This window comes from Octopus sinensis, linkage group LG16, assembly GCF_006345805.1.
Source record: "Octopus sinensis linkage group LG16, ASM634580v1, whole genome shotgun sequence".
In the NCBI taxonomy this organism is placed as follows: Eukaryota; Metazoa; Mollusca; class Cephalopoda; order Octopoda; family Octopodidae; genus Octopus; species Octopus sinensis.
In genome coordinates, this window is record NC_043012.1 from 43,335,969 (window position 1) to 43,362,113 (window position 26,145).

The 26,145-nt window shown below is 36.0% G+C and overlaps 1 protein-coding gene across 1 annotated transcript in view; it reads right to left on the reverse strand.

The window, feature by feature from the left end:
• The window catches only part of LOC115220349 (deleted in malignant brain tumors 1 protein-like), a 213,857-nt gene that overhangs the window by 114,939 nt on the left and 72,773 nt on the right, over nucleotides 1-26,145 (reverse strand). The window contains exons 2-4 of the mRNA XM_029790455.2: nucleotides 11,860-12,014; nucleotides 2,245-2,410; nucleotides 380-709 (exon numbers count right to left, since the gene is read on the reverse strand). Coding sequence (XP_029646315.1) covers nucleotides 380-709; nucleotides 2,245-2,410; nucleotides 11,860-12,014 — 651 coding nt within the window. The remainder of the gene's footprint in view (nucleotides 1-379; nucleotides 710-2,244; nucleotides 2,411-11,859; nucleotides 12,015-26,145) is intronic.

Sequence of the window (26,145 nt, forward strand, 5' to 3'; positions counted from 1 at the left end):
TAGGTGTTTCAGCTGTTGAATATTCCATTGACATATATGCCCTTAACGTGACACAGTGTGACAAAGCTGGACCTTTGAATTACGTAATCAATCCACCCGACGGGTTTCTCTACACCTTCCGTCAATCCAGTTTTGCTCAGAAGGTATGGGTCGACGCGAAGCTATGGAAAATGACTTTTACTAAAGATGACAAGCAGCAGAATCGAAATTAGAGCCTCATCATCACAAAGAAAATTTCTGAAGCATTTGACCAGGCAGCGCCTACAAACACACGCGCGCACACACACACACATACTCACAATTTCACACACACAGACTCACAAGTACACACACACACACAGGTAATTTTTAAAATTCTTGTAAACACTTAATGACTTACAATTATCAACGTCCTGCGCTGATGTATTGTAGCAAATTACAGAAGCAGCATTATTGTAACAACTTCCCCAAAGTCTTCTTGTATATTTGCAATCCTGAAGGATGTTTTCGTTACCAGTACAGTTGAAATTTTCCACAGTGGACACTGCATGGGAATCTCTGTTACCAAGTGTAGAACAGCACATGCCTTTACCATCAACAAAACCAAGCTGAGTGCAAACCACACGAGCATCCTTATCGTCCCACATCGTATCACAGACCATAAACCATTCTTCGTGGATCCTCATCATAACGATTCCAGCATTAATTCCGCTGCGAGATTCCAAGCGTACTGCAATAGAGGAAAGTGAGAATTTTGTGGAAATCTCTCTGATTAAAAGAATTACATGAATTCGTATTTTCAGACATAACTCTAGAGAAATATATAGACACAAAGACATAATAACCACAGTTTGCCATCTAACAAATGGTTTTTAAATCATTACAGACACGGTTGCCATTGAAGCTGCTGTTAATGCAGTGCTTCGCATCGATAGTTTAATTCAATAGAGAATTGTTTCAATGAAGCCCACTATAGTATTCCTATAGCTATCATTTATATCATAACAAATTTTCGTAAATAGTAATGGGATAATTGCTTTGTAAAATATGTGTGTATGTGTGTGTACGTGTGTGTACGTGTGTGTGCGCGTGCGCACATTAACATGTTACCAGTACATAGTGTGGAGTATGTTGTTTATTAAAACCGATTCCTTTTCCCTGCAACTATTGTTTAACATCCCCATAACCATAAGGCAGTATTTCAGGATTGTCTTATATACATTGAGGCAGCTTCGTTGTTTTGTGTTGCTATTCTACATTTTATTGTACGGTCTCCAAATGACACATTAAAGCACTGGGTATGGTTATCGTCATTTTATTTGCCAATTCATTGGTTGTACTCCTTTTATTGGTAGGCGTGGCTGTCATTACATGATTGCTATTTGTCTTTAGATTCATGTCATGTTTTCATTGTCATTTCGTCGCTTTTCAGTAGCCAATTAATTAAAACAGAACAAGCATACACAATATATATATATAGAGAGAGAGAGAGAGGCGTAGTTTTGAGAGTATCAGCACCGCTTGCCAGTCGGAGGAAGACTAGGGTCTGGAGGTAAACTATAGTGCCCAAGGCTTCATTGTTCAGCTTCCTCAGTGCACGAGAGCAGTGGATGAATTTGAAAGTCCCGAGAGTTTGGAGAGGAAACCAGTGCTGAATTAACCACCAGCAACATATCAGAGATGGGTCTACTTGGACAAAGACTTGAACATCATCCTGGACAACACTCTGAAAGTTGACGCAACAAGGAAGACATGAACCATTGTGCAAGTGGTATAGCAGGCATTCCAAGATACTTGTGATGGAAAATAAAGCACCGAGCAGATCGCACACTAGTAGGAGGCAGCGTCAGATGGTATGATTCAGCAAAGGTGAAAAAAAGCGAATGATAAAAGTAAAGTAGCTTTAAACCAGCTTACCATGGAAGAAACCTGCTCTGCAAAGCGGAATTACTTCGAAAAAAGCAGAAAGAGAAGCGGAGGCAAAGGAAGGCCTGAGCTTAATGTGCCATTTATGAAGAGGTGGAGAGCAGAGTAACACTATTTGCTCCCGTTCCTTCACAATTCGCCACATAACTGTTTTTCACTTCGGAAATTTAACCCATCCTTCCTCAATGTTAACTCAGTTCCCAGACTAAACTTATTCACTAACATCTCACCCTGAATAGACGACTAAAACTGCTTAAACTAAGCATTCACTCTCCAAATGCTCTCCAAATTCTTATAATACATAATAAGTACATAATAAAAATAATTAGCTGTATTAACCTGATGAGTTGAAGCATTGTACTGCTGCATCTTCATTGTGATTACAATTATGGTTCATCCAGCCATTATGTGGACATTGATAAAAGTGACTCTCCTTGCCTGAGCAAAGCACATTATCGAGTAGAATAGGTCCAGTACCTTCTCCATATGCAGCATCTCGTAGACCCTGTAGGTGATTATATATATATATGTTTATTTAATTGCATGTGTGTGTGAGCACATGCACGTGCACTCACTCATACATACATTATATAATAGCAACAACAACAATTTATGTTTTCATCAACAAAAAGAGTATTCAATGCGTTATGTAGAAAAAGTTTAATATAATAGAACAAATGACTAATATTTCATGACTTAGTTTCATGCTAAACAGAAATGTTATCTGTATGATGTGATTCATGGAAAGACTGTCTCCAACTGATGTTTTATTGATGGTGTTTCTTTTTTGCTTTTATCTATTACAGGGTATTGCTGATATCTATGATTATGTATTGAGTCAAAATGAAATGACAATAAAGTTAGAGTTAGAAGCATAATTAAACATACACACGCGTATACATACATCCATATACATACGTATATGTATGCATGCATGCTTGCATACATGTATGTATTGTATGTATGTATGTATGTATGTATGTATGTATTTATGTACGTGTGTATGTATGTATGTATGTATGTATGTATGCATGCATGGGTATTTATTGTGTGAAAAAGCACGTGAAATGGTATCATATATTAGGTCTACTTTTATTGTCCTCCATTGCGTTTTCATTCCAAATTATAAACATATTTGGCATTAGAATTTTATTCTTTTGCTCTTGTTTATAAATTTAACCTTTAAAGGTATTTTTTAATATGCTGGCCATCGATAAAATTTTTTTCGAAAAAAATGTTATCCTATATATATATATATATATAATATATATATATATATATAATATATATATATATATATTATATATATTTATACTGTAAAATTGGATTTAATCCTAAATCTAATTTCCCCCTGTAAGTTTGGATTTACTCCCTAATATATATATATATATATATATATATATATATATATATATATATATATATATATATATATATATATATATATATATATATATATCTATATATATATATATATATATATATATTATATATTTATATATATATACACGTGTGTGTGTACAGGGTGCGTAAGATATTTGACGACAGATTTATGTTTATAAAAAAACGATACATAATAACGGATAATAACTTTATCAAAAAATGCTATGAGATAAAAATAAACATTTTCTATAATGTCATTCAATAAAGCCACCTTTAGCTTCAACAACTGCTTCTATACGAGATCTAAATCATCTACATGCTCGAATCAAGTGGTCCTGGTTCATTTTGGACATTACTCTGACTATGACAGCTTTCAAAGAATCTTTCGTGTTATGGGCGTGTTCATTGACCTCTCTCTCAACAACGCTCCGCATGTAATAGTCCAATGGATTGAGATCTGGGCAATTAGTAGGCCAGATGTTAGTAGTTATGTGATCATGAAAATTTTCAGTCATCCATTCTTGAGTTACTAGAGCCATGTGTGATAGTGCAGAGTCTTACTAAATCACATATGCCCTCCCATTGCATTGCATACAGTCTATCCAGGGCTTAACAATTATTTCCAGGACCTCAATGTAGGCGGCAGAGGTAACTCTAAGGCCTTGTGGAAAGAAGTAAGGAGGCATCACATGTCCTTCATTGCTGACAACCCCTAAAACCTCATGAAAACTTGCAGGAAATTATTTATGCGTAACACTTAGAACTTCAGGAGGTCCTGCATATAATCGTCTGTCATTTCTTCTGTTAACTTTTTTTTACCTTCGTCGAAGTTTTTCTACTGGATTTTCCCGTTTGTTTAAGAGCCTTTTAGATCAGATGTTGCGATTTTCTTTTGCCTTTTCTAACAAATTGACATTTCCTCGTCATACAAGACTTATATCTGATGTCTTCGTTGACAACATTTCTGACTGTTCCTTCTGACACATGGAGATCTTTTGCATTTGACTTCATGGACTTTCTGGGATTGTAATCAATGGTCTGTTGAACTTGCTGGATAAATTCAGGTGTTTTTATGATTTCAGGGCGTTTAGAATGCTTTTTATGCTTTGATACTGGTGATACGTTTCCATCTTCAGTATCTAGCTCTTTACAAACTTTGTAGACGAAAGATCTGGCAACTTTTAAAAATCGAGATATTTCTAAATCGCTACGCTCAGCTTTTATAACCACAATAACAGTATACCTCTTCATTTTTGGAGTAAGCTGAGGTTCTGCCATTATTATTTTCTGAAGCAAAGATTATACAGAGTAGCAAACAATGCAGCAATGAGCCCCCACCCACCAAAATATGTCCTCAAATATCTTACACAGAGGACATAGAAACCCTTGCTTCGGATCGAGCTTGATGGCGAACAAAAGTGTGGAGTGAAAGCTTTTGAAGAGGCCAGGAAAACGCATGCAAGACTCAAGAGAGATTTAAAGAATAATATTACGATCAGTTTGTGACAGACCATGCCATCAACTCGTCCAGTTAGATGAGCAGATTCTGTGTTTCTGACTCCTTTGATGATGCAAGGATAGTAGTGTCGTCCATGTAGGCTTTCAAGGATGCCACCTTATATCCACTGCCGCCAAGGTCTGCTACACTTGCTTTGCTTTCTACTGCCCTGAGAATTACCAGCATCATCACGAAGAGTACTGGTAACACTGCACAACCTATCGCAATTTCAATCTCCAATTTAGCCCTGGCAGTTGTGTATCTCTTGGGGCTGAACTGCTTCTGAAATCCGGAGAAGTAGGGATTAAGCATTTTGCGTATTGCTCCTGGTACATGATACATCTGGAGTGTCAGTTGAATCATCTGATGAGGAACAGAGCTATACGCGTTTGTTAGATCTAACCAGATTACATCAATGCCAGTCTTATTCTCTCTTGTTTTCTGAATAGCTTTTCAGACCATGTTCCCATGTTCAGGGCATCCAGCTATCCTAGGCGCACCACCCTTCTCAAAAGACGTGTCTACATAGCCATTATGGAGTAGATAACTGGTCAGTCTGAGAGCCATTATCTTCCCTTCGATATTCAGGAGTGAAATTAATCGGAATGGGTTGATTCCTTGTGTCCTGTTTCTTCGGTATGTACACTCCATTTGCCTTCATCCAATTCTTCTAAAACAGTGGAAGTCTTGCATGCAACAATTTCAGAACATTTGGGCATTTCTTATACAGGAGATATGGTATGCCATTCCGTCTCGTAGGTGATTTGTTCCTAATAAGATAATCTTGACAACTTTCCTAGCTTCAGCACGTGTTGCAGGTTTGTTGAATTCCACCCCAGGACGACTTGGCCACACCAAGTTTGTATTATGGTCAAGTGGTTGTTGTCAGTTAGGGTCGGAATACGTCTTCTCAGGTGAGCTTCAAGAGATTCTTTCTCAATGTCTAGTACACCTGACCGTGGTTGATGAAAGAGGCACCTAGCGTATTTGAGCGGCTCATTGAAGAACCGGTCCTTGCTCTTTTTCCCGTATAAATCTACTTTTCCTCAAGTCGTCTGCACTGCTGAGGGCGCTGTGCTGTTTTTCTTATACAGAACCCTGAGGACACTAAACGCCTGCAATGTGAGCTGGACAAAATATACAAGTGGGCTGAAAAGAATAGCATGCAGTTCAATGCTGAAAAGTTTCAAGCTTTATACTATCAGCATGCAAAACTAAATGCAATACCCAATGAATACACTGGACCCGGGGGAATAGCAATCCCACAGGCACAATCAGTGCGTGACCTGGGTATTTACATGAGTGATGACGCAACCTTTCGTGTACATGTTGCTAAATTGGCAATGAAATGTAGACGACTGGCCGGATGGATTCTCAGAACCTTTAGAATAAGAGAACAAGAAACCATGATGGTCCTCTGGAGGACACTTGTCCTAAGCCACTTTGACTATTGCTCTCAGTTATGGTCACCATCCAGTGTCAAGTTGATCACAGAGCTCGAGGCGATCCAGCGTAGCTACACGAAGAAGATAGCCTCTATGCAGAATGTAAGCTACTGGGAAAGACTCAAGAGATTAAAACTATATTCCTTGGAGCGTAGGCGGGAAAGATATGCCATAATATACATCTGGAAGATCCTGGAGGGATGTGTCCCAAACTTTGGCATCGAGAGTTACACAAATGCCAGAACTGGGCGCCACTGCGTGGTGCCTAGGACTCCAAATTTGCCATCAAGATGTAGGACAAGATACTGTGATAGCCTGGGCTTCCGAGGCCCACAGCTCTTCAATATCCTCCCGAAGAACCTGAGAGACCTGCATGGGGTGGATGCAGATGTCTTTAAAATGAAACTGGATCTCTTCCTGTCAGGTGTCCCAGATGAACCAACTTCACGGCAGGAAGTGCAGATGAGGGCAGCTGCATCGAACTCTCTCATGCACCAAATGGCAGTTGCTAAAAAGCTTTCGTGAAGTAAAACCAAGTAGCAACACCAAATGGCGGTGCCCCAGCATGGCCACAGCTCATGAGCTGAAACTAGAATCAATCAATCAATCAATCAATTACATATATATATATATATATATATATAATACATATATATATATATATATTATATATATATATACATATATATATATATTATATATATATATATTATACATATATATATATACATATATATGTATATATATACATATACATATATATATATATATATATATATATATATATATATATACATATATATAATATATATAATATATATATATATATATATAATATATATATATATATATACATATACATATATATATATATATATGGGTTTTTGCGAATCTTCAACAAAACATCTCTTCGGGACTTGAGGTTTGCAGTTGTTTTTTTCATGCATCTCTGTCTATATCCTCTGGATTCCATCTCCCTTTGCTGCTTATTATTTCCGGTTGGTTTCTTGCTCTTCGCTTCTTTAACACCAAAGTACTCTCTGCTAATATTGTATATTATTTCACCCCAAGCCTCTGGTTGCTTGTCATACTTCAAAGTACCCAGGGTTTTGTATAAAGCCTTGCAGATTTCCTTGTCAAGTGGATCCCAAGCCCCTTCACTGCTCGCTGGAAGGAATTTTATTCGTGGACACTGTACTTCTTGGGACTGTTTTCTCATAGTAAACTCATTTGCTTTGGTATACTCAGCACTCTGGTTTGCGATCTGGCTTTGGTTTTTCTGCATTTTCAGTGCACTGCAACATGAGTTAGTGCTTTGGCAGTACGTTTAATTTTTGTCCGATGAATCTTCATTTCCTTTTCGGAGGCGAATTTCCGACCACAGATACACTGGAAGTCCGGTATCCGTTCTGACCTCGTGGTCCTAGGTACATTCCGAGTCGTTTCCTGTTTCAATCCTTTTGGACCCTTCATTCTCGGCCCCCTTTCGGTAAGGATCCTGGCCATACTTTCCAATGCTAGGTTTTCTCACAAATTCTGAATTCTGTCTCTGGGTTGCGAGCCCGATTGAGACCATCTGGATTTGCCTTTGGAGCCCTCCTTATTCATCAAGGAGCCAACTGGATTTTCCCAGTAGTCATCCAGTCAACTCCTGGACGTCAACGGACTATCCATAGATCTATAAGTAACAGAAACTCGCTGCAAGGCGAGTGCACAGCAGATATTTAGAGGAAGAAATCCCATCCGACAAGTGTTCGAGAGACGCTAAAGGCTGAGAGTAAATGGAAATATATAGATTAATTTTTTCAAAAAAAAGCTGTGCATAATTAAGTCGACTTTACAAAATATATATTAGTGGAATTAGTTAAATGAGAGCAAATATTGGTACTGTTTCGCTAAGTTAGATATAAATGTTATTGTTAAAATAAAATTTATGAAACGGATGAATTTCATTATTTGTTGGGTAATCGAATGGCAGAATGTTTGACCGTCACACAAATACGTTACATTATTTGTTCCAGCTCATGACATTTTGAGTTCAAAACGTACTGAGATCAACTTTACATTTCTTTTTTCAAGTTATTTGTGAAGCACTGAAAGTTTTTCAAGTTACCAGTGAAATACTGAGATTGAACTTTAATGCTCTCTGAACGGGCTGCGAAGTATGTGTGAATGTGAAGTCATAGAAAATATTCCTCTTTCACCCTATAGCAGTACAAGAATTAGGTTCTGAACGAGTTGGTAATACTGATAATAATGATATTTGCGACGAAAATTTAAATATATACAATTACCGGACTTAGCATCAATGTTTTAAAGCATTCACAATCCAGTAATTGTTGATTATTTATTGTAGTAAATGAATCGGCGACATCTATCCTGTAACTTACAACCAAATGCACCATTTCGTCATAGGGATATTTAATGAATGCAAAACTGTAGTTCACATATTTGGTGTCTAAATCTCGAAAAGACTATTGTTGGTTTTCCATGACAGGTGTCAGTATAATTACTAAATCATTTAGTGACGCTATTTACATGGGAAAAAATAGTTAAGTCAGTTCTGACATATTGTAGAAAGCATAAAAAGCTAACATGATATGGTTACGAGGTAAGGCAAAAATACTTATCAATGACTGATATTGTTCAATATTTCATTATCACTGCTTACCGACAAAATTAAAGAGACAGAGGAGAAAAAAGGATAGAGTAGAGGGAATAAGAATGAGGAAGAGTGATGAAGAGAGAAAGAGAAAGAGAGAGAGGAAGAGAGTTATAGAGAAAACGTCGAAAGGATGAAGAATGATCGAGATCTATTCGAATGGCCAATCAGCTTCGTCAAATAACAACCTTCGTTGAGAACTCTATCGACTATCAAAATCGCATATGAAATAAAAGCAGTAAGTTCGCTTGAGAAGATCGCAAGCAACACTGACACAACCGAAGACAGCAATAACGCGAAAACGAACATGCCACATTGACATTAAGAAATAATAACTTATTATAACCAAACAGTAGTAATGAGTTAAAAATTAAGTAACTCCAAACTCAAACAAAACTTCACTCACTACATTACTGAATAATTACACAAGCGAATTAATCACAAAGCTAAAGAATATCGCCCTTTCTAATGTTATCTGTGATAGATGAAGTACTGAAGGAACAACTAGCAGAAATCAAGCATCCTAGCCATTCGCCATCGAATATTTTACCCTACTATTATTGTTTCTCAACAAAGAGGAGTAAGAGAGATCGAGCGAAGCGAGACATTCCCAGCCGCAAAAAAGTGAACGAGCTCTCTCTCCAAACAAATATTCAACATACTCAGAAATATATGTGTGTGTGTGTATGTATATATATGCATATGTATAAATGTATGAATGTGCATGCGTGTGTGTGTGTGAATAGAATACATACTTGTGTGCATGAATATACAAATATTTAAGGCGGCGAGCTGGCAGAAACGTTAGCACACCGGGCGAAATACGTTAATGTATTTCGTCTTTATGTTCTGAGTTCAAATTCTGCCGAGGTCGACTTTGTCTTTCATCCTTTCGGGGTCGATTAAATAGGTACCAGTTACGCACTGGGGTCGATGTAATCAACTTACTCCCTTTGTCTGTCCTTGTTTGTCCCCTCTATTTGTAGCCCCCTGTAGGCAATAAAGAAATAAATATGCAAATATATTTGTATGTTTGCACATGGCATTTTATCCTGTCGAGAATTCTGTCTGTTTAAGGGGCAGAATGCGCGTAGCACTTCAATTAAAAAATTTTTTATCGAATATTCCACTTTCCAGAAAGAATTTTAATCCATTCTATATTAAAAAGAACCTACCATGTTTGAAATCAGTTTTAGATAAATAGCATGCACGAAACTCTCGGCTCTTGGGTCACATTTGAAGCTTTCTGCCAATTAAAAATTAGTCTATATTATTCTATACATCGTCAATAATTAATTTTTAATAAGCCTGCTGGCTATTTGAGGTATCAGTGCCTGAAAAGTCACTGTAATTCTGTACATCTTTGACGGTGAGATTTGCCTGGTATGCAGCGAGAGGACAGCCGTCCTGAAGATACGCAGTATGACGAAATCTGGCAGCTCTGGCGTCCACTGTAGATAATTCTCATCTATCAACTTGTGTGTGTTTTTATTCAACATACGCCTTTATGAGAGGTCCTCTCAAGGCGAATATCGCAGTATTCTGCTTTCTATCAAAGCATCCACATTAAGTTGAATATAAAGATGGCTTTGGGTATTAATACTGTTTCTGTCTCATCCCAGTTATGCCAAGCCTGACTTACGTTCGAAATGTCAAAAGCGCTCGCTTCTTTTCAGGCATTATACTAAAAACACCTTTGTTAAAAATTGTTCCTCACTTTGTCTTCTTTGTTTTGCTCACCACCTAATATATACATACATACATACATACATACATACATACATACATACATACATACATACATACATACAAAGACGTGCACAACTATTCTTACTCTTACAACTGAGAACAGAATAATTATTTTAGATATTATAGGCATTACAAAGGGAATATTGCTAGGAGATAGTCTTTCTGTACTTCTTTTCATTTTCGTACTGAATCCACTTTCGTTCCTACTGCAGAAAACAAATGGTTACATGCTAGGATCTTCAACTGCAAAAAATATCAATGTAACTTATAATTTCTTTATAGACCTTTGCAGTGTTCATCTAAAGATTGCAAATGTACACATTATATGAAGCTCGAACTTAGGTGAATTCGTTTGTATGATTGATTACTAAATCATATATATGTGTGTCTGTATGAATGTATGTAATACATACACACTCACATACATACATACATACATACATACATACATACATACATACATACATACATACATACATACATACATACATACATATATGCATCTATGTATAAGCGTTAATACAGTTTATCACAGGTTGCATTCACACACAAAACTTAATGAGCTGTTATAAACTAATATGCACATCTCTTAAAGCAGTGCGAATAAATTATATACTATCTGTAATAGCTTCATTTTTATCTTAAATTTGCTTTAAGGTACTCTGAAAACATGCTTATATATAATTAAGCATGTATAGGGAAAACAGAAGTTAGATGTTAAATGATGTGGAGACTGAGAAATGGAGGGGTAAAAATAAGACAACGAATGCTAATAAAATGGGTTGAAAAGTATCTAGCAAATTGGCTTTGTCCTGCATTTATCAAAATGAACTACGAGGTTGAATTGGTTTAAAATCATAAAACGAATTTGAATTATGCAGAAAATTTCTTGTGAGAAGAATGAAAATCTAGTGGACTTAGTTCTTAAATTAAACTGTTTTGAAGGAAATTGAAGATTTTAATGTAAGAAGGAGAGAAAGGTTACATATACATAGGTTCATTCATTAAAATAACTCACACGTATATATACTAGACTATTCAACATTAACAGAATTACATATTAATTCTGCTTTAACATATAATTAACAACACATGTACAGATGGACAGAGATATTCTTCATCAAGAGTATTTTTAAAGCAGTGTTAATAATAATTGGCAAAGAATTGCACAAGAAATTGAAAGAAGGTTCATATTGGATTATAGCGTATGTACTTACGTTTCCCCAGATATAACCCAAAGTCCGACACACCACATCAGCATCATCTTTGTCCCATAGATCATCACACACTGTTCCCCATTCCACACCGTCACTGCTCACTTCTACACGACCAGAAGATTCATTTGGTCCATCTGCTAAGCGAACTTTAATGCCTGAAATGAAGAAAAAAAAACGAAGTAAAAAATACATGCTCTATTTACTATGTTTGCTAAACCCTTTTATTTTCAAGACCACTACACATCACGTATTGTCACAATTCATAAAAAGCAATGGAGTTGAAATTTAAAAAAATTAAAAGAGTCGAAAAATGATACACAGGGAAGCATTCGTTTTTGTTTGACTTCGTGTCCAAGCGTGGGCTCTACCTATGCGCATTATTAAGAATGCTTAAATTAACATCAAACAGGAAAAACACGTAGAAATAGTTAGTTTAAGATCGGAGAGGCCAAATTTGCTCTTGGTTTTGATCAAACGTATATTGTCAAATGAATGACGATGTACGAATAACTGTAAAGGAAAGAGTCCTCGGGGGTATTTCTATATAAAATACGCTTACGTATCGTAGTGACGTGGAACATCAACAAACGTCAAAGGGCATATCAATGTTGAAGAGATGTGGTACAAGTCCATGAGTGTTGACGGTTATAGACATGGAGCATATGGAAAAAGATTAACGACATAAACCAAAAGCCAGTGACTGAATACGTAGTCGAACTTTAGGAAGACTGTCATTTTGTTCTCTTTACAGTCAACCAATCTTAATTTTCCTTATATGAATTTTACATATGAAATTGAATACGTTATAAAATGTTCTTATGTAGATATGAGTTTTCTCATTTATAGAGTATTTCTGAAATTCTGTAGACGTGCTACGAAGGAAAATCACGAAAGTAGATAAATTAGTTACAGTCTTATGTTTATAAACGTATTGGTATGCAAGAATATAAAAAAAAGTTCTTAATTCTTCTGGGTAGAAGTATTTGAGAAGTTATGAAATATTCGTCACTGATAAAGTATTAAGGACGTAGTTCGCAGAAAATGTGTTCATTCAAGAATCAGAAGTTTATCTTGGGATAATTTGAATTTGAAACATACAATTAAGGGAGAGAATAAATACCAAGGTGATAACTGTCAGCAATTTTCAAGGAGAAAAAGAGGCAATTTCAAAAGAACTTGGTGTAAATATTCCAAATTTATTTACATGTTACATATGGGACACTATGATCTTTGTTGTAGAAATATAGAAAAAGATTTAGGTAAAAATTCGCCAATGGTAATTCGCATTATTAAAGAAGAAAAGGCAGAAAAATAACTCGTGTCCAACAGCATAAATTGAGACAGTTAACTTAAAGGAGACCGTAACCTTTCCGCTGTGGGCGGTGTCTGACACACTCCCGACGCCAACAAACCTGCTCAAATGGAGTTTGAGGGAAAACCAGCTGTGTAGACTTTGTGGAGCGAGAGGCACACTGGTACACATTTGCTCAAGATAAAGTGGCGCCATGATAGAGTGCTGGTCTTCCATAAACAACCTTGCCCGGACTTATGCCTCGGAGGGTAATTTTCTAGATGCAATCCCATGGCCATTCGGGACCGAACGGGATTTTTACCCTTTATAAATACACACATATACACATGTATGTTTCTTTGTACGTATGTATGTATGTATGTATGTATGTGTATGTGTGTGTGTGTGTGTGTGTGTGTGTATGTATGTGTGGGTGTGTGTGAGTGTGCGCGCGCGTATGTAACCACACGTTGGAGATTTCTTTTTCTTCTTTGAACATTTTCCTTTCTCATTTCCGACTAAGAGTTATGGTCTAAACATCAGTCTGTTTTTTCACCGAGCATCAAGCTAATACAATCCTTATGTATGTCTTTCTGTTGTCCGTTAATTTTATTATTCGTTTTTTTAAATTTTGAATTGAACGGTTATTTGAATTGACTATATATATATATATATATATATATATATATTATATATATATATATATATATATATATATATATAGCCTTGGATTGGGCGATGCGTTGTGTTCACACAACTCTTCACGTTGGTTCAGTTCATTCAACTGGAAAAAATGAGTAATCCAGCGACGGGCTTGCATCCAGTCTAGGTGGGGGTGGGGGAATATATATACCACAGAATCCGGGAAAACAGATACATAGTTACATAAATACATACATTCGTACACTCACAGTCACACTCACACGCTCACGTACGTACATACATGCATATATATATATATATATATATATATATATAACATAAATGATATATAAACATATGCATATATACATACATATATGTACATACCTACATCTATATGTTTATATACATGCATATATGGGTACGGGACACAAAAAAAAAACTTTGAACACAATGAGAAATGAAAACATAAAAGCAAAAACATGGAAACGAGCTTTTTTTCAAACAACGAAAAAACAGAATACAAGACATACAACACAAGGAATATTCCCCTTCCTCAGTTGTCCCTGTTTCGTCTACTCCGAGTTACGAAGGTAAGGACAAGACACGACGTTGAAACAATCCTTCCCGCAAAGCATATTAAATAACATTTGGGATTTTTTGCGGAGGGTTAAAAGTGGTAACAAGAACAGGACAGTGACTATTGGAATCTAACGGAGGACCAACTATAGCACTTACTCTGCGTACCTGTACGTTTAGATCCAAACTGAATTAAACCCCTCATATTATCTATCTATCTATCTATCTATCTATCTATCTATCTATCTATCTATCTATCTATCTATCTATCTATCTATCTATCTATCTATCTATCTATCTATCTATCTATCTATCTATATTTATGTTTGCATATGTATATATATATATATATATATATATATATATATATATTATATATATATATATACACACACATGCACAACCTGGTTTTAAGTAGTCTCTGGTAAGTTTTTCTCTGGGGCTGGTGGAGCTCCGCTGGATGATAATTGTTTTATAGTGTAAGTTCTAAGGGAAATGTATTTTAGAATGTTCTTATTGATTAGAGTTAGATTTGTATTAGTTTGGCTGAAATTGTAGTGAATGTATTATATAACTTTTTCTTCAGCTATCTATTGTCATTTTATGGTGTAGCGCATTGAAAGTCTCCAGAAGCTCGTTGCCGAATTCATCAACATTTTAGATCATAGCAGTGATGCCATCCAGACTGCAAGCTTTACCATCCTATGTTGATTTGAGCTATCTTGCGGTTAATGAATGGTGAAAAATGGTGAAGGAACACTTTTTCATGTCAAGTTCTTCAGGAAAGACTGGACCAATATTGCCCTCAGCAAGTTTTGAAGGTTTACTTAAAAGATTTTCAAAGTGCTTCTTCCATAATTTAATCCCCTCTCTTTTACTTCGAGTCTTTTCACTGATTTCATTTACTATCTTCTGTGTAACTGTTGACTTCTTGCTATCAGGTGTATTTCTGAATTAGCGATCTTTCTTTGTAGTTATTCAAGATGATCTTTCTCATAGAGTTCAGCAAGTTACAATTATGCTCTTTTGTTGTCCTCAATATATTTAGGAATTGCTGCTGAATCTTTCAAAGGAGTTGCATGATGTAACTGTTTGCGTATCTGAAAAACTCGAGTTGCTTCTTCACAGACAAATTTGAAGTTGTTGTATGTCTTATTTGGTGAATTTAAATTATTTACTCTTGAAGGACAGCAGATATATTCTGAAGAGAGATGGCAAATTTATTCTGAATTTCCCCATCTTCCTTTAGAGCAGACGAATCATAAATTGGACCTGTTCTTCAAATCCCTTTTGTTGGAATAAAGACTCAGTCACAATCAAGTGTTACAAGTTCATTTTTCAATGTTCCATTTCATTAAAGTTCCATATTCGAAAGTGTGAAAATCCATTTGGGAACATAGTTGGACCGTTATGCAGGTATGTTTTATGCCTCAATATTAATATGAGCTCAGAATTCTTATTCGAGATTAATCCTCAGTAAAAAAAAAAAAAAATTCTATTTACTTCCATCGTATAGGAATTACAAGGATAAGGTCTTTTACTACTACTATACGATTTGGTATTTGATAAAATATGTCCTTAACTGTCATCACAGATGTTTCTATCCTTCAGATTCTGCATGTACGCCGAAAGGGATATCATATTTATTCTATCAAACCTTAAAAACTGTGTTAAACTTACATAAGATTTACTATTAACAGAGGTGTCAACTACACATTTGTAAACTCCGTTGTTCATTTGGCAATTTCCTTCTAAATGGCAATTGTTTCAATTAGCACAATTACAATTTACATTATAACTATTTCCTTAGTTCTCGCAAATTTAGCTACACTCGATGATGAAATGTTTAGCAACTGGAGTTGTGGAATAATATAATTTAATAAACACTTATATTCTGTAAGTGTTTCAAATTCCATATTACTTAATATTACCAAATAATACCAGTACATCATCCTATACAAATTCCGTAGTTACTTTGATACAACTTCTCTAAGGGTTAATGCTTCATTGTAATAAGGAGAGTAATCCATAAATATCTGTTCGACTGCCGAACACCTAGATTATTCCAACGAGATTTTCTGAGCAAGTTTCTTTTGATGTTGTTTGTATAGTTTAGAAATTTGCTTATATGCTATAAGTATGGCACGAACGCGGCAATTTGTCATTGTTAATTGGCCACCATAACTACACGGATCCCTTCCAATATAGAGGGAGGTCATTCTTAAAATGGAATGGAATAGATAGCTCAATAAAATTAGAGATCTCTGCCGAATCCTTAAACAACTGAAAAGCATATTTGTGGATACTTTTTTATCCATGTAATCTACTAATATCAGTCATAACTTTTAGTAAAGTTAGTATCCCTAAATGATTGTGGTAATCCGAAAGAAGTATAGCAATTAAATTACTATATTTTCATCAGATTAGCACTATCAGGTTGAATGTATGTATGTATGTATGTATGTATGTATGTATGTATGTATGTATGTATGTATGTATGTATGTATGTATGTATGTATGTATGGATGGATGGATGTATGTATGTGTGTATGTATGTATGTATATATATATATATATCTATATATACACACATATATCTATCTATCTATCTATCTATCTATCTATCTATCTATCTATCTATCTATCTATCTATCTATCTATCTATCTACCTATCTCTCTCTCTCTCTCCTCTCTCTCTCTCTCTCTCTCTATATATATATATATATATATATATATTATATATATATATATATAATGTACTAATTCGTGATAGAAAATTGAGAGATAAATATTATTTATTTAAAGATCACAATGCATGTATGAAAACGCTACTAATAGTTTCATATGTTGAGCAGACATATTCTTCAGGCGCAAACCACATATCAGAACGAACTAAAGAAATTGAATTAAAGAAGAAACGCGAAAAATCTAAGAGGGCACTATATAGAAAACGCAGACTGTAAACAACGGAAAACGAAAAACGGAACACGAATAACTGGAACTAAAATGTAAAAAGTAAAAAGTAAAGTGGTAAAAGAGTCATCCTCCCCAGAAATCGACCAGATTATCGGATGTTGTTATACACCGTTGGTCACAACGCGTTTCGCATTGTTTTAGCACTAACACCACACACTCCCTCGAACGAAACGCCAGTAAATAAACCCAGTAAATAGATTTACTTGCATCCAATATCTCATAACGTTACAAACTTATGATCCTTCCGTAGACTATATAAATCTAACAAATTTTTTTCCCTCTAAATAACAGTGTACCCATTCTACTCCAGTCATAACCTATATAATGCATACGAACATATATGCACACACGTGTTCTGGTAGTTTACGTGCCCACTGACTATTATTTACTATCCTCTCCTCTATCTATCTCTCTTCTTCCAATCCATTTATCTAAGTTATGTATGTTTTAAAATAAACACGTATATACACATACACGTACAAACATGCGAGCACACACATGCATATATATATATATATATATATATATATATTATATATATATATATATAATGTACTAATTCGTGATAGAAAATTGAGAGATAAATATTATTTATTTAAAGATCACAATGCATGTATGAAAACGCTACTAATAGTTTCATATGTTGAGCAGACATATTCTTCAGGCGCAAACCACATATCAGAACGAACTAAAGAAATTGAATTAAAGAAGAAACGCGAAAAATCTAAGAGGGCACTATATAGAAAACGCAGACTGTAAACAACGGAAAACGAAAAACGGAACACGAATAACTGGAACTAAAATGTAAAAAGTAAAAAGTAAAGTGGTAAAAGAGTCATCCTCCCCAGAAATCGACCAGATTATCGGATGTTGTTATACACCGTTGGTCACAACGCGTTTCGCATTGTTTTAGCACTAACACCACACACTCCCTCGAACGAAACGCCAGTAAATAAACCCAGTAAATAGATTTACTTGCATCCAATATCTCATAACGTTACAAACTTATGATCCTTCCGTAGACTATATAAATCTAACAAATTTTTTTCCCTCTAAATAACAGTGTACCCATTCTACTCCAGTCATAACCTATATAATGCATACGAACATATATGCACACACGTGTTCTGGTAGTTTACGTGCCCACTGACTATTATTTACTATCCTCTCCTCTATCTATCTCTCTTCTTCCAATCCATTTATCTAAGTTATGTATGTTTTAAAATAAACACGTATATACACATACACGTACAAACATGCGAGCACACACATGCATATATATATATATATATATATATATATATATATATATATATATATACACACACACACACACTGTATACGAAATTCTGTTTACTTTTCTTGGAGGCTGAAATATTTAGGCTTATAAATTTCGTGTAGAGCAGAAAATTTAAATAGATATCAAGATCAGCTTTAATAGGCTTATGATTACATTTAAATGTATTATTGTTAAGGTGTACTTTTCATTTCCAGGTGAGATATTTAGACAAGTTAGAAACATTCCCATGGAAGGTACGGGTAGTCCTTTATTAGCTAACTTGGCATCGTTAGAAGTTAGTTTTCTGAGTGAATTATGGAATCAGGAAAAGTAGGTTGGCCAACATAGTGGTTTCAGTAGATATATAGATGTATTTTGTTTCATTTCAATATCCTCTCAGAGTAATTAGGTCATTCATGCAAATAAAAATTATTGGAAGAGTGGAGACGTGTACAAACAAGCGTTAATATATACAGACGTGAAGGCGGTGAGCTGACAGAATCGTTAGCTTACCGGGGAAATGCTTAGCGGCTACGTTCTGAGTTTAAATTCCGCCGAGGTCGACTTTGCCTTTCATATTTTCGGGGTCGATTAAATAAGTACCATTTACGCACTGGGGTCGATATAATCGACTTAATCCGTCTGTCTGTCCTTGTTTGTCCTCACTGTGTTTAGCCCCTTATAAAGAAATAGGCATGTCGTCCGATTTTACATTTTGACTCCAAATTCTGCCGAGGTCGACTTTACCTTTCATCCTTTCGGGGTCGATGAAGTAGGTACCAGCTGAGCACTGGGTCGATGTAATCGACTTAACGGCTCCCCTAAAATTACTAATATTGTGTCAAAATTTGAAACTAATATATACAGACGTATAATTGATCAGTTGATTACGGCTTGCAACAGTATTTTAACGAAATTGTACGCTTGTGCGTTTGCTATGTTCATTTAAAAATGCAAACTCGAACTCACAACAAACGGAACTGAAATAATGAGAGTTACTCCTCTTGTCTGGGAATGACATGAAGAAAACAAAATAGCATCCTGTTAATGTAAGATCTATGCTGTCCAATCAGAGAAAACTCCATCCAAATTCGTTGACTTCAATCAGATTTAGTAGACTGAATGATTGTAAGGTCTCATAATTCGGTTGTACATATGGAATCTTAGGCAGACTTGAACTCTGGTTCCAGCTTCTAATAACTAAATAAACCTATACAGCACAGCATCTCAACCTTTTCTGCCTCAAGGCACCCTTGCCAAGCCTTTCAGAAGTCCACAGCACCCCTATTAGAAATCCTAACATGACAGTTGTTTTTTGATTCAACATCAATATAACAAACTTTGTCCCTGGATAATAACATCTGTGTAAGCAAACTAGTCCCTGGGATTGATAATAAAAAATTTCTTTATTTTACCAATGTTGATATAATAAACATAAAATAGATGACAATACAAAAATGTAATATACATCAATACAAAATATAAGATGACAAATATGTTTATAGTTAAAATAGTATCAAAGTATATTTTTTTACTCTAATCAATCAATCATGATACCACATATGTATGTATATTTCTCAGCACCCCTCGGTTGATCTCACGGCACACCGATTGGAACACGGAATATTCTTTCTTCCGCTTATTCCTTCTACACACGCACGCACACACACACACACACACACACACACCACACACACACACACACACACACACACACACATACACACACACACACACACACAGATGATTTAGAAAAACTAATGCAGTTACGGATTTGATATTGCACAAGATATAACCGGCAAAACAGAGTGGGAAGCAGAACAGGAAGAACATTAGCATTTCAGTGTGATGCCTTATTGTGCAGATATAATATTATTTGTGGCTTAGTCTATCTCTTTTAACAGTTATTGAAATGAAAATGTAATTAAATTTTGAATAAACTCCCTTTGTATTCGAAATGAGTTTTTAGGAATATTCTATTTGCAACAGAATGTACATGCTGGCGGAAATATGGATATACGAAGTTACATAACGTCCAGGATACCTCAACTCTGCCATGAGCAGATAAAGGTGAGCAGCTTGATCTGTTCAGGGTGATGTTGTAGGGCAACCAGAACATAGAGATAGATAAATCAGTTTATATAGGGGTAGATAGATAGAAGAATCGAGAAACAGAAATGAATACACACATATACATGTGTGCACAATTAAAAACATTGCAACAAACTTTTATGCACCTTATAACATTGAAAACTTAAACTTAGACCATATAAAACTTCACAATCATCTATTATTCATTCACTTTCGATCTCCGTTTCATTTTCTCCCAAGCGTGTAATTTATATTTTCCTTCAAGTTGTTGTTTTGCTTGGTAATGGCAAACTTTTTCTTCTTTTTCACACAATAATAACCACTGACAAAAACTAGAATGAAATACACTTGTCTTATCTTGGTTAGCACCGGAAGCCCCCATATACAATGATAACAAATATTTTATACATATGCGGTATATTATTAACTGGAATCAGATTTCATAGAGATAACATACAGTACCGGCCAGTTTAAACTGTTGTAAATTTCTACTAATTACCAACCTATAAGTGGATGTTTCGCATTGCGTTTTTTTAAAGATGAAACATTGGCCCTGTTGGAGTCATTTCCGTATCTAATCATCATATTTTGTATTAGGGGCTCTGAATGAGAGGGGAAGATGCGAAACGACCATCAAAAATTGCTGTGCAAAATTTTTCGGTCACCTCACATACAGATATAGTGCTTTAAAACAGAAAAATGTCTATAATGAAAATTTATGTTCATTTCAAGAATTTACTGTACACTGTTAATATTTCGTGTGACATCCTTTAGCTTACATAACTGCTTCAATGCGCCTGTGAAGAGATACGTTCAATTCCTTCACCGTCTTCACAGGTATGAGATGCCATTCGCTGTGGCTGAACTCCCACATCTCTTGAATATTGCGTGGAATCTTCTGACGAACTCTTCTCTAGTTCTGTCCACATTTTCTCGATGATAATTAAGTCAGGGCTCTGAGCTTGCAAATCTTTCAATACTTTAAAACCTTCATCAGTCAAACTTAGTTGTGTTGCACGCGATCTGTGGTACGGAGCTCCGTCATGCTGAAAAATCTCACCTTCATCCAAGTCTGGTATCAAGTTGTCCTTTAGCAACTGGACATAATTGGAACTATTCAAGTTTCCGTCAATTTCAACGAACTTTCTTGAAGCATCACTTATTATATACCCCCAAAGCATCAGACTCATACTCCAAAACTTCACTGTTTTCGTCATGTAACGTGGATCGTTTTCCTTTCCTGGAGGCCTTCTGACAAATTCTCGTTTATTAGAAAGCGAAATACGGTGATAATATAGGCGTTGTTATTTAATTAAGTGAGTTTACATGATGTCCAACCTATATATTAGTGAAAATTAGAGGTAGCTGATTTACTTCAAGTAGACTTGTGGTAAAATTTAAATGATTTAAAAATGTATGCAAACACGTAGAGAAAGCTTCATGTGAAAGGATTTTCTATAGATTCCCTCAAACATAACAAACAGAGGGAATTTCGACCTTGGTATGCAGGACTTGAGTGAATGACTGATCAAGCTATATTATGTAGTATGTTCTTTTCCCTAAGGTAGTGTATATCTTCTGCGAGAATAGATTTAACATGTTTTTCATATATAAATGAATTTATCTTCTATCTTTCACTTGTTTCGGTCATTAGACTGCAGCCATGCTGGGACATCAACCCGGTACTTATTTTATTTTCATGCCCGATACTTCTTTTTATCGGTCTGTATCTTTACTTGAAACTAACAGTAGCTCCAATATAAATCTTGGTGGAGATTTTGGAGTTTATTAAGGAACGGGTGCTTATAAACTACATTAAACCTCCGACATTGAGCTTGTAATGGGCATTTATCCCAAATTTTGAAGTTGAAATTCATCTATTTAGTTTAGGAGTTTTGTTGCTAAGTAAATTAGGGTATGTAAAATTAGAAGGTGCACTATAGTTTAAGCTAGTTCTTTCTAATCGGTTTTCATTGTTTTCGATGTCATTTATATTGTTATTGTCGCGGTTGGTGGTAGAAAGACTATTATTGTAATTGGTACTATTCATGTTGTTGCTATTTGTCAATCGCAAGATAATGGTTTCAGTTCCTACACCGGGTGGTGCGTTGTGTTCTTGAGCAAAACACTTCATCTCGCGTCGCTCTGCGATCACGTAGACACTTAATGTTTGGCACACAGTGGACCTGCTAAAGGAACGTCGATTTGATAGAGGGAGTGAGCTATTGAGCAGCACGAACATTTGATCCCTATAAACAACTCATTTGTGCTGAATACTCATACATCGTCTTCAACGGGAGAGTCCATTATCTTCATCATTATCATTATTATTATTATGTTTCTTCCTTCTTTCTTCAAATTTTCTTCCGTTTCTCGCCGAGTGTTTTCCATACACCTAGGGCAGAGAAGGGCATTGTATGTATTCCCAGATTACACGCGCAAATTCAAAGATAAAATATGTATTTAAAAATTAATAAATAAATAAATTCATGGATAGATGTTGTTTTCACAGCGATAGTGCTCTTCTCAGTACATGAGCCGTTCCAGTTAATACGATTTTTGGCACTTCCTGTAGGGATGGTAAGCCTGGGATCATTTTCAAATAGGTTTCAGTACCTTTTTTTTATCATTCCTAGAGAGCCTAAAATCACTGGTACTGTAGTCGCCTTGAGATGCCACATTTTTTTCAATTTCTATTAGCAAGTCTTTATATTTACTAACCTTGTCAAATTCTTTCGCCGCTATATTGTGATCGCAAGGAATACTCATGACAATTAATAAACACATTTTTTTGTCTGATCTTTTATAATAATATCCGGTTTATTAGCTTTTATAGTCTTGTCGGTCTGTACGGGAAAGTCCCATAGAATCGACACATTTTCTCCCTCAGTCACAGCTTCAGGATGGTGTTTATACCATTTGTCAGCGGTTTTGATTTTATTATTATTATTATTATTATTATTATTATTATTATTATTATTATTATTACTAGCACTATGACCCGGTAACGCCATTATTATTATTATTATTACTAGCACTATGACCCGGCGTTGCCGGGTCATACAGCTAGCTGGCATTCAATTGGCGTATCAAGTTTCGGGCATTTTGATTGGGTTTTGGATAGAAAATTCACAAAAATGTCACTCCTATTGATTTTTTAATGGCTTTGCGGGGTGACTGCGGAAATGTAAAGATGTGCACGACCACCCTTGGACGGTTTTGAAACCATAGAAAGTGCGAGCCCTCTAACTGAAAAATTGTGGATTTGTATAAAGGATACACACACACAAACACACACACACACACAGATATTTTGCCGTTATATATACAGAGATTATTTCTTTTTTAAGGCGGCGAGCTGGCAGAAACGGGATTTCGTCCGTCTTTACGTTCTGGATTCAAATTCCGCCGAGGTCGACTTTGCCTTTCATCTTTTCGGAGTCGATAAAATAAGTACCAGTTACGCACTGGGGTCGATGTAATCGACTTATCCCCTCACCCAAAATTTCAGGCATTGTGCCCGTATCTCCTATCAACTCTCCCTCAGGCGAAAACGTTCCTCCTCTTCCGTCGCCCTCTCCTCTTGTAGTGTACGAGACGAAGGGTGACAGCGGCGGCAGTAGCAACAACGACAACAACAGCAACAAAAACAACAAGATGAACAATCTGAACTGTGAAAGTGCACGAGAAATCAGCAACGGCAACATCACCACCACCGTCATCACCAACACGAAGTAAAGCAGCGAAAATAGTGAGATAACAGCAACAAAAGTAAACCCATCCCCACCGATATCACAGCCACTACAACAACAAACAGTATTGAAAGAAAAAACAGGGACATGGTGAACGACAGAAGCAATGCAAAAGACGTTAATGAAACCATCCAGAAACTTAAAGACCCCCACAACAACTGCAACAACAACAGCAGAATCACCAACAACAATAACAGAGGTGACAACAACAATAACAGCAACAACAACAACGAAGGAATTGGGCAACAAGCCGCTGCAATGGCTTGGAATAACATTAAACTTTCTAAGTCATTTCTTTAGAGAATTTTATTCTGTGAAGGGGTAGCAAAAAATGGCAGACAGCTAATCGAAATAGACGGGTTAGCTGTCAAGCTAAATAGCCTCCTGGAAACTATCCAAAATACGATACGGATTAAAGTTAAGGAGGGTAGAAAGAGGCACAGAGGCTCAATTACAAAAAAAAACTTTAGGTTCCGTCTGGAATCTAAAGGAATCTATACAGAGAGGAAGAGGCTATGGGATGGTGGAGGGGAGGTTTCGCATAGAGGACGCTAAATCTCATTCTCCAAAACCCCTTAAAAACGAGGAGCTGTTGTTAGTTCCCTTCTACTGCGATCAGAGACTGGCCAAAATAATCATACGACAGGTGCTGCCAGAAATAACCATTTTTCGGCGAATTGCTGCGGTAGCGATAGGCATCGAGGAAAACTCGAAAATCCTCGAAGCCAATCAAACCGAAAATGAGAACTGGTCCACGATGACGATAGGAGTCTTCCTCCAAACAACCCAAAAGAATGAGGATCTCACCTCAGACCAGATCCATCTTCTTGGAGGCAGCATTATTCCGGTAAGGATGGATGGAAGGAAAGGAAGGTGCCACATTTGCTTCTCTGCCACTCATCTGAAAGCCTACTGCCCTAGATTAAAGGAAACAGAGAGATGGGCTCCTCACCTTCCTACACTAGCAACAGCCACAAGAACTCGGGCAACAACAGCAGCAAAACGATCACCATCAGCATAATTCAGCGGTGATAGCACCAATACCAATCATACCGACACCAAATTCCCCCAAACGCTTCTCAGTGCCCGAAGATGATCCACTTCCTGATGGAGAGTCTGATCGCGATGAGGAGTGGAAGATAAAAATATTTAAAAAAAAGCGAAACAAAAAAGACAAGAAGAAAAACAAATCTATGGCCAGATAGGAACACTCCTCATTCACACAAGCAGTAGCGAGGAAAAAATAAAGGCAACAAAAATAAATACTACCAAGAACACCTGAAACACTACCTCAACCAACAACACCACCACAAACACAATCCATCTCACAGACAACCACAACCACAACGACAGCAACAACAACAGCAACAAACACAGAGTAGAAACTTGAATTACAACTACATGGCAATAACATTATTTACATTATTCAGGTCACTGCCTGGAGTCAAACTCGGATTCTTGGGTTTAGTAGCCTGCGCTCTTAACCACTACGCCATATGCCCACGGGCATATAATAATAATAATAATAGTAGTAGTAGTAGTAATAATAATAATAATAATAATAATAATAATAATAATAATAATAATAATAATAATAATAATAATAATTGCCCTGATGCAGTACCAGGCAGTGGCTCTCATGGCTTCTGATCTTAACTGATCGGAAGTGTTATCAT